This window comes from Gavia stellata, chromosome 7, assembly GCF_030936135.1.
Source record: "Gavia stellata isolate bGavSte3 chromosome 7, bGavSte3.hap2, whole genome shotgun sequence".
NCBI classification, from domain to species: Eukaryota; Metazoa; Chordata; class Aves; order Gaviiformes; family Gaviidae; genus Gavia; species Gavia stellata.
Window position 1 is genome coordinate 29652049 of NC_082600.1, and position 14171 is coordinate 29666219.

Sequence of the window (14171 nt, forward strand, 5' to 3'; positions counted from 1 at the left end):
AGAGACTGACACACAGGCATGGGTTCCCTTCCACAAGCTTTCATTATCAGTGTGATGACCTCTAGAAGAGGGAAATGCAGCAAATGATTGAGATGAAAAGGGAGAGTGTAGGAGTAGTTTAAACCACAGCTGTTTAAAAGCTTTACTTGGCTAAGTGTTTGGTCAACTCAACTATGTCTGCCTGTTCCAAGCCAGGCATGATACAGCTTATTTCCTGCTATGTGACTAGATTCACATGTGCATGGGACGGTTAATTGACAGTACATCTAGCATTTGTCATATTTACTCTGCATGTGCAGCTTGTAAAATACATTGTGCAGTATATGCCTCCATTTCCAAACTCTCTCTGGGAGTATTTTGGCAACAGGATCTTGCTGACAGCTGTAAGTTTACCACAGTGTGCCCTTAAGGGGAAAAACATGGTTATTAGTAGGTTATGGCCATAGATCAGGTATCCTGGGTTAGAGGAAAAGGACTAAAAGAAGAAAAGTGTCTCTGAAGTATTGGAAAGAAAAGTTTTTTAGCAGTCCTCCTGTGTCTTTTTTTCAGTGGTCCCAACTCTGCCATAATCTAATGATGGTTTGTGTTTTTGCCCGACCTTTTGATGATGGTGGGGTTTCTTGGTTTTTTTTAACTTGGGAATCCTGTTTGCCTTTAGGTGCTTTACACTGTGTGACAAAGAAGGTATATAGAGAAAGCAATCTTACGTGATTTGCATGTCTTAAATCTTGTATGTTCATTTACCATACTGTGCCTGTGCATCTCTTCTGCTCTGAAAAATGGTACCACTGTAAGACTACTGTAATGTATAGAATAACCTACATAGATGAGGGAGCAGAAAGGATCCCAGGTCTCCTCTGCTCTGGCTTACTGCCCTAGCCATTAAGCAACAGTGTCAGGTTCCCTCTTCCTTAATTTACCTTTAGTGCCAAGTGTCTCATGTTTTCAGTTGCGTAATGGGCCACTTTTAGCAGGAGACAAGTCTGAATGAAGGCAAGATTTTAGTTTTGTCACTAGAGAGCTCTTGGAGGAGCTGTGGCTTTGAGTGGCTCTATAGTAAAAAAAGTTTAAAACACATACCTATTCGCCGATGATTTTCTGACTGCTAGGCAGTTAGTTATATGAAACATGCTCTGACTGGGGAACTTCTGGGCGTGACCAGAAGGTGCAACTGCGAAGTGTGAAGGAAACCTGTGTGTTTGAGAGGCATCTGGCAAACTTAGGCACTTTAGAGGTCAAGCAGCGGTTCTAGATGCAGCCCTTTCTGGACATAACTCTTCATGAGTTAGACATGCTTAAAAAAACCAAGACTTTAAAATTTGCATAATCTTACATTCAGCTTATGCTCCTTGACTGGAGACAATGTCTTTACATGCTATCACAGCAAGTTCTGTTTCTTAGTTTGCAACTCGCATATGTATAACAGGCAAAGAAAAATTCTCTACTTAGCTTGACAAGGAGGTGTTAATAGTGTTACTAAACTTTTAATAAAAAGTGGACACTGCTTCTTGCTCGGGGACTGCCTTGTGCTCAGAACTGTGATGCCCTCTTTCATTGATCCCCATGTGAAGTGGCCAACAGTACTCTGATGATAGAAGGAAGCTTTTAGTTTGTAACCACTGGATTTTGGTTTGTGGGTGTATTGTTTTTGTTTGCCTGTTCTTATATAGACCACTGTGTCCGTGCACTCATTTTTTTTTTCTGACATGAATTATTTTTATAGTAGTTCGAACTACTTAATGGAACTGTCCCCTAGACGAAATGCCTGTGTTTCTAATGTTAAATCTGACAAACCGAACTTTTTAGGCTGATTTAATTACCACTGAAGTAAAAACACTGGAAGTCAAGCAAGTGCTGGGAGTTCTGTTTTGGTAACATGCAGGGGTTCCCCTGTACTGTCTGCTTTAAACCAAACTGAACGGGCTTTGTCATTATTTCAGTTGTTGTCTTCACTGCAGAGTTTCTTTTCCCTCTCCTCCCGCTTCACTGTGCTCCGTTCCTGTTACGGAATGGAGCCATACTTAACAATTTTTAGTTTTCACTCTATTTACAGCTTCTAGTACTAAAGACAGCACAGTGAAATTCACTGCAGTCACCGGCAAGTTTATCCCGATGGCCTCCAGGGTGCAGGGCAGACAAAGGGACCCAGCACAGCAATAAAAGGACCAGCTGCTCCTCTCTGCTCCGTTTTTGTTCTGAGGCTCTATCAGGCTGCCAAGAGCCTCGCTGGTGATTCTGATAAGTTTAGAGTTGAGGTGCATACCAAATATTCAAGTGGAAGAGCAAGAAAAGACTGACGCAGAAGATAGCAATGTAAAAGGAGATCTAGAAACAGCACCCTCTGCCTTGCAGAGCTGCTAGATGGCCGCTAATCTTACGTTGTCTGGTGATTAAATGTGACATGACTTGAATTGTATGCATTTCTTAATTATGAATTGTGTTTTAGAAAGCCTTTCATTACACATTAGCTATGAAAATTTGGGGTTTCCTCCTTCAGTCCAGCCCAAGGTAATGTTTGGGGAGAATCACAAAAGGGGATGCAGCTTGCAGTACATGTTTTTCCCACAAAAATTCTGTGTTAAGATGTAAAAAAGCCTTTTTTTAAAAAAAAAAAAAAAGCTGTTTGATGGAAACTCTGAAGTGCTACTTCTCAGATAAAAAATATGTTTGCTTGTATTTCTTTCCCCTCAGTTTTTATTGTGGATTTTGCTTCTTTTTTAGTATAAATTACTTTTTCTTACATTTCAAAATACTTTGCAGTGGAGAAGTAGATCTCATCATTCCTATTACATAAATGTGAAAATTGAGATATAAAACAAAGTGATTTGGTTGCCCTGGAGTTCAGTGAGGCAGCCACGGAAAAAAATCCCTGCTTTTTGCACTAGTGTAGGACTTCAGTCATTAAGCATCGTTCAGATTTCCATACGAAAGGTTGGATTCTAATTCATGGGAGCACCTTTGTGACTGATATTGGGAACCATTTACCTCCTTTGTAAATTGTGCCATGCACTTCTTGTGGGACAAAAAAAACCACAGCTTTTTTGCTCCCTTTTGTTTGTCTTTATTCCATTCCTTTCTTTCTAGATTTTGATTATTTTTTTGTTTCCTCTACTCCCAAAGTTGTTTCCTTTTCTATTTATAATTGTTCTTCTCATAATGGCATCAGACATCTTCCAGCAGTGAACTGGGATAGGATTAGTTTATATGCATGCTTTGTTCTCGTGCTTTCATTACTTCCCTGCGGAGTTTCATGAGCAGAGGCAGCGAAGGTGGAAGTGGGCCTTTTTTCTGCTGAAGAATTTTTGTTTTCAGAGAAGGCAGTCAAAGAAGGTACCTTGCGTTTGGGGCAGATGAGGTTTACTGTGGCTCTTATTTACTCAGAGAGTAATTTAATCATTTTAATACTCAAGAACACTTAAAATACTTAAGATATTTTTCTAATAGTAAATTTCTTAAGTATGTCATTTCACATTGACAGATGAGATAGTTCTCTTAGTTATATTTTTGAGATGTTAGGAGGTTCACGGTGGCACAGACCAGACAATTTGTTTGCCGAGAGAGAAACCTGTGGTCAGTAAGCTGCTCCTATAGCTATTTGTACTGGAGACAGACCAAAAGGTAAGGGAGGGTAGGTTTAAGAGCTTTCAGTTTAAACCTTCTGTTTGCCTTCTGTTTGTAGTGGGAGTCAAAGGAAATCCTGGGATTTTTCCACATGCATATGTTGGGAACCACTGTTGTAGTTACATTTTTAGACTACACAAGTATGGATTATAAAAATTAGTTAAAAAATAATCCACCGTGCTTCAAAAAGGTATTTGAAATAACTTTATGAATTTAATATTAGGTAATGCAGAAGATGATAAAAGGAACCACTGGGGGGATAAAAAGAGGAGGAGAGTGGAAGACAAGACTAGTCAGAGAGATGGTAAATTTTAAATGTTACTTGTATTGCTAACAATTAGAAAGTATTGAATATTTTATCAGGTTTTCTTTCTTTTACTTAATAATTTTGTAGCCAGTTCCTTACATTGAAGGAATTGCAGTATTGAAGCCAAAGCTTTAAACATGGGTAGTAAAACAAATACAGCTCAAAGATTTTGTAAAAAAAATTCTTTTTTTTCTTAAGTTTTCTGCAACCAGAGATAAAGAACTGTATTTTTTTTTATCACTTTGGGACAGAAATCTGCCAGTTCACATAATCCTTCCCCCTCCCTTCCTTTTAATGTCCCCATTTTTTGTTGGGTGGGATTTTTTTGATTTTTTGGTTGTTTTGGTGGTGGTTTGGTTTGTTTTTTTTTTTTTTTTTTTGAAACTTCGCAGCATTATGCAACTGCATATCCTTTCTAGAAATACTAAAATGGAAAACCCTTCCCTGAACTCAATTAGCTATTGATAGATGAGTGCATAGATCTGTCAAACAACTTCATTTGCATTGTAGCAAGGCTTGGGGGGCTTAGCTGGCAGAGAGGTATCCCACTGTGCAATGTAGCACTGCTCAGACACAAAGGAAGAGGCCATTTCTCCTCCAAGTTAACAATATAAATGAGGAAGATGATGGATGAAAGAAAAAAGTGTTATTCTTATTTTACAAATTGGGATCTGAAACAGTGGGTGTCGTTTGTTTCAGCAACAGGATGTGCTGAAGCAGGTCATGGTCAGTAATTTCTATCTATATTGCAACTGCCATTTTGCAGTGCAAGTATTTGTTGTGTTGTGTGATGAACTATATTGATGAGGCAATCCAGGCTAGAAATAACCGCCAAAAAAAAGTAATAATGCTCGAGCTGCCATTGTCAGCAAGAGAGAAATGCTTGCCCAACTATATATACACTTAAGATAAAGTGTCTTTGCCAGAGTTATAGTAGAAATCTGCAGCAGAACTGAGAACTGAAGTGGGTCTCATGTTAGATTCTAGTGTCCTGACAAGCGGTTTTAATTTTCTTCTTGCTGTATTTTAAAAAATACATTGAGATATAGACTGCAATGCTGTGAAAAGGACCTTGTCCACTACCCTTAGTAAGACTGAACTTGCGACAGGAAACCTGAGGATGAAGTAATAGGAAATTTTAGGAAATCCAGATTTGTATTCGCAGTTCAGGAGTGGCTATATTTCATTTATGAAGCTGTGTTGCATGTTTATCCTCTGCCTTCTCCCATCACTTCTCTTGTGCTGCTTGCTGCTAATGCAAATGTATGCAAGATTAGGCAAATCCTGGCAGCCAGTTGATGAGAAGGCAGAAAGGCCTTGACAGGAAAGCAATTAGTCTCATTTTTGTTCTTTCATTTTACTTGTTACTAGATATTTTCTCCTCCTATTCCTGAGGAGAGATCATTTGGCAGACAGGTGGATTGTAGGCCATTCCTGTGCCCACTGTGACTAGTGCAGCAGGCAAGGTGACATTTTATACTGGAGTACATCATTAATCAGCTAGAGATCACACAGTAATAACTGGACTGTGACTTTTAGAAGGGAAATCTGTGGATATTTCTATAATCAAATGTACAGCAGTATTGTTTCTTCCTCTCCCTAAACCTTGTTGCTTTAAAAGGCAAGAAATAGCTTTCAACATTCATAAAGAAATTCCCTTTCTGCTCAGCAGTAGCAGTGCAGGGTGTAATTTATACCTTCTCATTTCTCTAGCTCCTCAAACAGCCCATTTGCTTCTGTAATTCTCAGCTGTTCATTCCCGTTTGGTACTGCCCCCCTCACTGTTCTGTGTGTGTATTTGTGTGGCTACTTTGGTGGCCTGGATTGCAAACCAAACCTGTTTAAAATACAATATAATTTCTCACCCCTTCCCCCCAGCCCCCCATTTATTTCTAACTTAATTAGGATCCCAGGTCTTGCTTGGTTTGCCACTAGGTGTGTACCACAGATTCATGTGTGCAATGTTGTTTATAAAATATCAAGAAAACAGTTATTTCAATCAGGCGGGTCATCCAATCTGGTTAACCACATAGACTTGCAGGTTCTTATGCAGGCCAGGAATAAAGGCATTGAATTGTGGGGAGAGGGCTGAAAAATCTATGCTAGACTATACAGGGGCAGGGGCAAGTGCGGGTGAGAAAAGCCCTTTAAGCTGTTTTTTTGCTAGTGAAGTCTCTGTTTAATGCCACGTACATTCTTTAAATGTAAATATTTTGGGATTTCAAAATGTGCATACAAGGGAAGGTAAATTGGGAGTGTGATTTTTTTTTTTTTTTTTCTTTTTAAATCTTAAGTAATCTCCATTTATACTTTAAAATTGCATCAAATTATTAGGTTTCCAGGTTGACATCTGAGTAAGACTTTTATGTCTTACTCATGTCCAATGTATATGCAAGTTCTAAGTTGAATTGGTATTGAAGAGTAAATTCTTATGGCTTCAGCAGCTTGGAAACTAAGGAGGAAATATTCAAGTAATGAAGAGATGTGACAAAGGTTATAATATTATCCCAGTGTACTACTGCTGTCTGTTTGAAAGTCAGAAGCTTACCTCATAGTCTAGAATAACATGGATGTTTGAAAAAGAAGTTTGATCATCCTGCTTTTTTCTTTTCTTTTTTCTTGTTTTTAATCCTCTTCTTTAATGGAAGATGCCAGTGATGGTGGACGATCCTATAAAACAGTTTTGGATCGCTGGAGAGAGTCGCTTCTTTCTTCTACCAGCTTATCCCAAGTCTTCCTTCATCTGTCTACGTTGGATCGAAGTGTCATCTGGTCAAAGTCCATCCTCAATGCTCGCTGTAAAGTGTGTCGAAAGAAAGGCGATGCAGAAAGCATGGTGCTGTGTGATGGCTGTGATCGAGGCTATCATACTTACTGTATCAGGCCCAAACTCAAGGTATCTGAGGAAAAAGAAGTGCTCCCTTTTCGCACAAAACTTGAGTAGTTCTTATGACTTAATTGCGTATTACTAATGCTTTCTCTTTTTTTTTTCTTCTGTTTCTAGGTCATTCCTGAAGGAGACTGGTTTTGTCCAGAGTGCCGACCAAAACAGCGCTCTAGGCGCCTCTCCTCCAGACAGAGACCTTCTGTGGAAAGTGATGAAGAGACTGCTGAACGACTAAGAGAAGGGGAAGAAGAGGCAAACTATGATGAAATGGGACAAAGTGAGGAAGAGCACTATGAAGAAGAACAAGATGAGGAGGATGAATCTCAAGAAGAAGAAGAGATAAGGTAAATAGACATCTGTTAAAGTGGTTTCCTACTGAAATATCATCTGGATTATTAGGTGGAGTAATTGTTCACATAAGCATGTATCTTGAAAATCCAGTCTGAAAAAGACATTTATTAAAGAAAATCACGGCTTGTTATGGATTTGGCTCTTATTCATGTGTTTAATATTAACAAAAGTTGGGTCCGCTGGACTTAGACTCACTTTTCAGGATGAAAATTCCTGAAATTGGATGTGTGGGTGAGAGATGGCCATCAGAGTTGCAGTTCTGTACAGCTACTGTTTGAATATGAAGTGGAGAGAGTTTCAAACAGTAAAGATTTTCTGGAGAAAACCTGGAGTTGTCTTTGTCCAGTTTTGAATTTTGGGGGACTAGATGCATACTATAAGTATTGGAACATTAGGGAAGACAAGGTCATCTGTTGGAGGCTATGTGACATTGGGAGGACTTGAGGACTTCAGCTGTTTCAAAAAAACCTAAAACAAAAAACCCACCACAACAAACCCTCCCCCCACCGCCCCCACCAACCGACCAAAACCAAAAAAACCTACCCAAACAACTGAATAATCCAATGTGATAATTTCAGTCAAGTGATGGATTTGATACACGTCAGGAGCGTGAAAGTTGAAGGAAACTTTCCTGATCTCAGAGTATTTTTCTTCTTTTTGGTACGGTCTTTTGAATTAACTGAAGCAAGATTATTTGTGGCTCTGATAGTTGGGATTCAATAGTTGGAGAGAACTTGCATCTCCTTGAAGTAAATTTATTTCTGGGATCTTCCTTCTCTCCTGTAATGGATGGAGAATATTGAGTATTAGTTAGAAACCCTGATTAGAGCATAACTTTTATACTTAGTGTTTTAGAACTGCACTTTATGTAGCTGAAAACATTGTTCAAAAATCTTAGTAGTTACAGTTGCTGTGAGAAATAAGTGATTTAAAGAAATTGATAGCTGGTGCTTCAGTTAATGCATTCATAGTGATCAGAATTCTGAGCATTTCTTTAAAGTATGTGCTCCACATAATATTTAATTAAGAGACTTCAGAGCAGTATTTAAGATAATAGTGATTGGATGACTGCATGAGCTTGAAAGCCAGCTTGAATGGTTGGGCTTTTTAAATCCTGAATTAGAAAACTGAGGGAAAAGAGAGGAATGGAATTTTGGGAGAAATAAATGTAATTGTTCACTTCTTGTAGCCCATCAAAGCAAGGAAGACCCCAGGTCAAGTTTCCATTAAAAATGAGAGCAGCGAAACTCAACAATCCATTCTCAAGTCCGAACAGCCAGCGTCAGGCAAGATATGCTTCTCGGAGTCAGCAAAACACACCTAAGCAAACTGAATCTTCATCTAAAGTGACCAGAAGGGGATTAAGAAGGGTAAAATCAGCCCCTACATCAGTGACAAAGCCTTCTTTAAGACTTAATAGCCGGACCACTCGTCAGAGCCAAAGTTCATTACAAGCAGATGTATTTGTGGAATTACTCAGTCCTCGGAGAAGGCGAAGAGGAAGAAAGAGTGCTGATAACACACTGGAAAACAGCCCTTCCAATTCTCTCGGATTTAGAATTGTTGATACCGCAGACTCGAATGAACGGCTTAGGAAGTATCCAGTTTCTGCTTCAAAGCTTTCTCTTCCTGTTACTGAACCCAAGAGAAGAGGCAGGAAACGACAATCCACAGGTTAGAGAAATGTGTTTCTCCAGAACGAAAACTATGTTCTGTTCCTTGCTAAAATACTTGTGTGGTAGAGCAAGGAGACTAGAAGTGGTGGTTGAAGGCATTTTTACCACTTCCAACAAGACAGTTCCCTTCTTTTGCAGTGATGGAAGTGAACCTAAAAAAAAAATTTCATCTAAAAACAAATACTTAACTTGCCAAGGAGATTTATCATATCCATATTTGATATTTCATATTTGCACACAATATGGAACAATTGCGAATAAGCGAATAGAAAATGTGAAGGTAATATTTATGCCTTAACCCCTGCAAATACAATCTTTACTTACAGCTTTTATGGTTTTGTTTTATTAAAGAGTTCAACAGTGAAGAACACAGATGTAGGCAAGGTAGTGAAATTGGAGATATACATGTACAACAAGAAACTGCTACCAGCAGAAAAATGTCATCTAACTGGTATAGGGCTAACAATGTCTTGCTTGTTAAGCTAATACCACGTATTTGATGGTAGGGAAATACTTGGAAAGCTACAATAACCTTTTAAAAACAAAAAGGACCCAGTGTGAGACTGAAGCATGTAAAAGAGCTTGCAGCCCAGTGTGGCAGCCTTGTATTCTGCACCATTTCTGTTCTTCACCATTGGGAGTTTCTGGGCTTATCCTTTAACTGCCCTGCTGACTACTCTTGAAAGCAGATAAAACCACTCTGAATAGAGGTTTTACGGAAGTAAAAGTTATGAGTAGGCAGCTCATTCTGTTTTTCTCTAATAAGGCTTTTCTTTAAGTGTTTAACAAATTGTTTTAAAATTGAAATCAGTTTAAAAATCCTTTCCAAAATCAATGCAATGAAGGAGAATGGAGGAGGAACCCAGCTAAGTCCTGGTACTTAGCATTTTGTACAGCAAAAGAGACATTTATTTGTTAATAACAAGGCTGAATCCAAACTACATGAGTTGTGCTGTGAAACTACAGTTTTAGTACTCAAGAATAACGGTGTTTCACTTTTTTATTGTTTTTTATTTTACTTGTCAGGTTTTTATTTTTATCTGGTGGGGTGTTGGTTTTTTTTTTCCAGAATCATCTCCTCAAATCTCATCGAACAGGAGAAGTTCAGGACGTCAAGGAGGAGTCCATGAACTCTCAGCTTTTGAACAGCTCGTAGTGGAACTGGTACGACATGATGACAGCTGGCCTTTCATGAAACTGGTTTCCAAAATCCAGGTAACTGATAGAACTGTAGAGAGAATGATAATCCTGTTTCCTGCCAGTAAAACTTGGGATTTTATAGGACTGCCCAAACAGGGGGATACAGCTAACCAATGGGATTCAGGAGAACTCTTGCATTTCAGCTCAAATACTTGGTGCCAGAAATAACTTTTGTAATTGGGAAAATTTTAAATATGCTTGCCATCAAGCATTTAAAAATGTGAAATGCTTTGATTTGGGGGGGATGGACGACCCAAACCCCCAAGTAGTGCACAGGATGGCTAAAGGTAAGCTTATGGTTATTGATTACTTAGTTAAATTGATCTTCAATTTATGCAAAGGTATTTTGAGAACAGACCTGCAGTAAAATAACAAGGTAGAAACAATTTCACTCTGCTAACTGTAATGCAGTAAAAAGATGATTTCTTAGCTTAGTTCTTAATTTAATTTCCCTCTGTTTAGATTTTAAAATACTTGATGGTAAAGTAGGTACCCAAAGTAAGCACTGCTTTAGAGGTTTGTATTATAATAAAAGTTCCCAAAGCATGTCTGCTTTTCTGCAGGCTGCACTGCACTGGCTTGTCAATTGTAAGGCACTGCTGGAACTATCCTGCCCTAACAAAAGTACCTGTCCTCTCCAAGCCCTCTGGAGCAACTCTGCGTAGACATCCTTGCAGGATCTAGAGCTCGATGTTTTTAAGTGCTCTAATAATATTAACAGTGATAGCTGTTAAATGAAGATTTGAAACTCTGAAGAGTCACAGATAGCTGGAAGGATTAATGTATCTGGACCAAAAGAGTGATGTACAAGTGTGAATGAAAGATGTAAGCACAGAGGAGGAGAGGAATTTTGAATGAAACAGAGACTAGTGTCTCCCTACTAAAGTATGGGAATCACACTGGAAAGTGCAATAATCTGATGAATGCAAGGAAGCTTCTTAAGGAGGGATGGAGAGTTCAACTTAATTTTGATCCTGAAAAGAAACTGCTAGAATTCAGTGCATTCCAGTTTGCCTGAATCAGTCAGTAATGGATAGTCTCTGTATAGTTCGGAAAGAAAAATCCATACGTGAGTGACCCAAATTTTCTTTATCATTATAGAAATCTTGTTTTAAACTTTTTGCTGCCTGTAAGACAATGTAAAGGATACACTGACTGATCAGTGCACGGCAAGCCAGAAAATCACCTTTCTTTTTAGTGCTTACATAAACAGCACTCCTAAAGGGAAGGGAATGAAAAATGTGTCAATGTAATTCTATTTCTCTACTAATGCTTTCTCTAGGTTTGTTTGCAGGTTGCACTTGATACAGTAAAGTTACAGGTTATAACCAAGAACTTGGTTTTAAAAAAGGGTCAAATTTGGATCAGATACCTTTTTCATTCACCCCCCCTGCCCTGCTTTGTGAGTGAGATGGAGTCACCCTAAACTTGGTGCTTATCTGAAATTCAAAATCTGTGATCCAAATGATCAGTGCCCTTAAGGGTTAAGCAATCCTTTTCTTCCCCTCATTTTTATCACATAAACACTGTTCTGAGTGGCTGTTTATCTCTGGTACTTGCATACTGTGTCCTGCTTGCTACAGAAAAGTTCACTACCTTCTTTTCAGCACAGCTAAATGGTATCTCAGGATTTCATTTCTCTTGCAAACCGATGAATGATAGTGGAGTAAAAATGGCTGTTACTCATAATTAAGGAGCTTTTAATACTGTAATATGTAACAGGAAAAAGAAAAGTTTTAAAATCTTGGAAATAATTTTTGTGCTTGACAGATGGGAATAGCTGGAACACTGTAATGCTTATCTGGTCATACAATTTTCTTGTTCACAGGGTATTTAGGCTTAGATGTATTCATTGAATTGCTGGCTAATGTTTGTTGTGGTCTGCTACTTTAATGATATAAAACATGGAAAATCAATACCTGAAAACTGATATTCAGTTCAGGAAATGGAGGTGGTTGCTTGGGGGTCCTCTGTTTATTTAAAAACAAAACTAAAATGCCTTCTGCTAATACTGATTTGCTTAACTTTTTACATAACTAGAATTTTAAGTTTCCATTTGTTTGTCTATGAATCATTCGGGTTTTTGTTTGGTTGTTCTTTTTAAAGGTACCAGACTACTATGATATCATCAAAAAACCTATTGCCTTAAATATAATCCGTGAAAAAGTGAATAAATGTGAATATAAGTTAGCCTGTAAGTATTATTTATTGTTCTCTCACTTTCAAATAAATTCTTGTCCTAAAATAGATTTGTGTCAGAGGATTAGAAAGCTGAAATTGTGTTTGGTTTGGGGTTTTGTGGTGGTTTTTGTTTTGTTTTGTGGGGTTTTTTTAAGAGCATTTACTAATATTTTTAAAATAAGATCTGTTGAACATAATTCTTTTACTACCAAAATACTTGATGTACAGATAGATAAGAAATGAGCAGCTGAGAAACTGCTGGTAATTTATCAAGCCTTTGGTGTCAGTGAGTGACACTGAAATATTTAGAAAAGGTACTGTTGTTACGGCTTGATTTGTATTTCCTTTATTGATAATAAGAGAAATTTCAGAATGTTTATGTGGCACTTGACTATACAATGGTAGAAACTTGACACATACGTAAAGACATTTTTGTGTTGCGACTCTGTGTAGCATCATTGTACTTATTCAGTGGTGTCATACTGCTTTATTATACGGCTTTCTGATGACTTGAGATGCACAATTAATTTATTTACTTTTTATTTACTAGCGGAATTCATTGAAGACATTGAGCTGATGTTTTCAAACTGCTTTGAATACAACCCTCGTAACACAAGTGAAGCAAAAGCTGGAACTAGACTTCAAGCATTCTTCCACATTCAGGCTCAAAAGCTTGGACTTCCGATCACACCTGGTAACGTGGACCACGCCGCTCCCGCGGTGAAGAAGTCGCGAATCTAACCTCTGCCTTCCAAAGGATTTTTTGAGGAAATCTGTTATGTTCATTAAAATGAAATTTTAAATCACACAGTCGTCATACCTGTATAAAGCAATAACAACTGTTTAACCACCTTGAAGTGTGGCCTGCACTATATTCTCAATGTAATATTAAGCACTCAGGAGAATGTAGGAAAGATTACCTTTGCTACAGTTTTATTCAGTGTCTAATAATTTTGATAGATGTACTGGATACAGTACTGGTTTACAGAGGTTTTGTACATTTTTAATACATTCATGTGTCCAAATATCTTCCAGAAGTACATTGTTTTTTCCTGCACCAATGACCTTGTTTCATCCTCTAGATTTTGTAGGAGCTGTGGTATTGAGGGCTTTATCAACTCAGATAAAATCTTCTGCTGTAGCACAGTTGAAGAAACTGTGTGTATGTTTAAAACTTGTTTGAGCTTATCTTCTCAACACTACACATGAATGAGTACAATTGCATATCTTCTAAGTACTGTACCAGTGCTGGCTGGAGGTATTCAGTCTGAGTTTATTAAGTAGATATTTATTTAGCATTCAAAGTAATTTGTGAATTTGTTTTGTATTTATAAAATTTGTACTTGGGGATTAAAAACAAAAAAAAAGGAAAAAAAGAGAGAGTTCCATAACTTTTTAAATTTTTTTCAGGTGTGGTTTTTGTTTTTTTTTGTTTATTCCCCTCTAACTTGATGATCAATCAATAAATACCTTCCCCTGTCCTTGGCAGTTCTTCTAGCAATGAGTAAATTTACGGGACTGTACTATAAGTTTCTACGTACAACTTTGGAAGTGTACCAATAAAATGACACATTTTTCAAAGTATTTTGAGCTTCTGGCATTTCCTTCTGAGTTACACTGCTACATCATCTTCCCCATTAATTTACTTGGACATGTTGCTGGAGAGAACACAGCAGAATTTGGTTTCAGTGTGAGTACCCTAATCAGCACTTACAGCAGCTGCAGCCGGTGTGGTACCTGGTCTCTGAGTGATGCAAATGTTTCATCAGTATGTAAGGAGTAATGTAAGAAGTATGTGTATAAGTTGTATGGTTCTTTAATTAGGATCTTTATTCTAACAGTGTAAAACCTCATAGCTTTGTTTAGCTGACTAGCAGCTTCTTTTTAAACTATCATTACTATTCTTGATAGTTTTACTTTCAGTATTTATTAATTTAAACTTACTGAA

The 14171-nt window shown here is 37.8% G+C and overlaps 1 protein-coding gene across 1 annotated transcript in view; it reads left to right on the forward strand.

Moving 5' to 3' along the window:
- Positions 1-13733, forward strand: part of BAZ1A (bromodomain adjacent to zinc finger domain 1A) — a 65343-nt gene extending 51610 nt beyond the window's left edge. Inside the window, 6 exon segments of the mRNA XM_059819266.1 lie at positions 6577-6824; positions 6933-7159; positions 8356-8840; positions 9912-10057; positions 12149-12236; positions 12774-13733. Coding sequence (XP_059675249.1) covers positions 6577-6824; positions 6933-7159; positions 8356-8840; positions 9912-10057; positions 12149-12236; positions 12774-12964 — 1385 coding nt within the window. The 3' untranslated portion in view covers positions 12965-13733.
- The last annotated feature ends 438 nt before the right edge of the window (positions 13734-14171 follow it).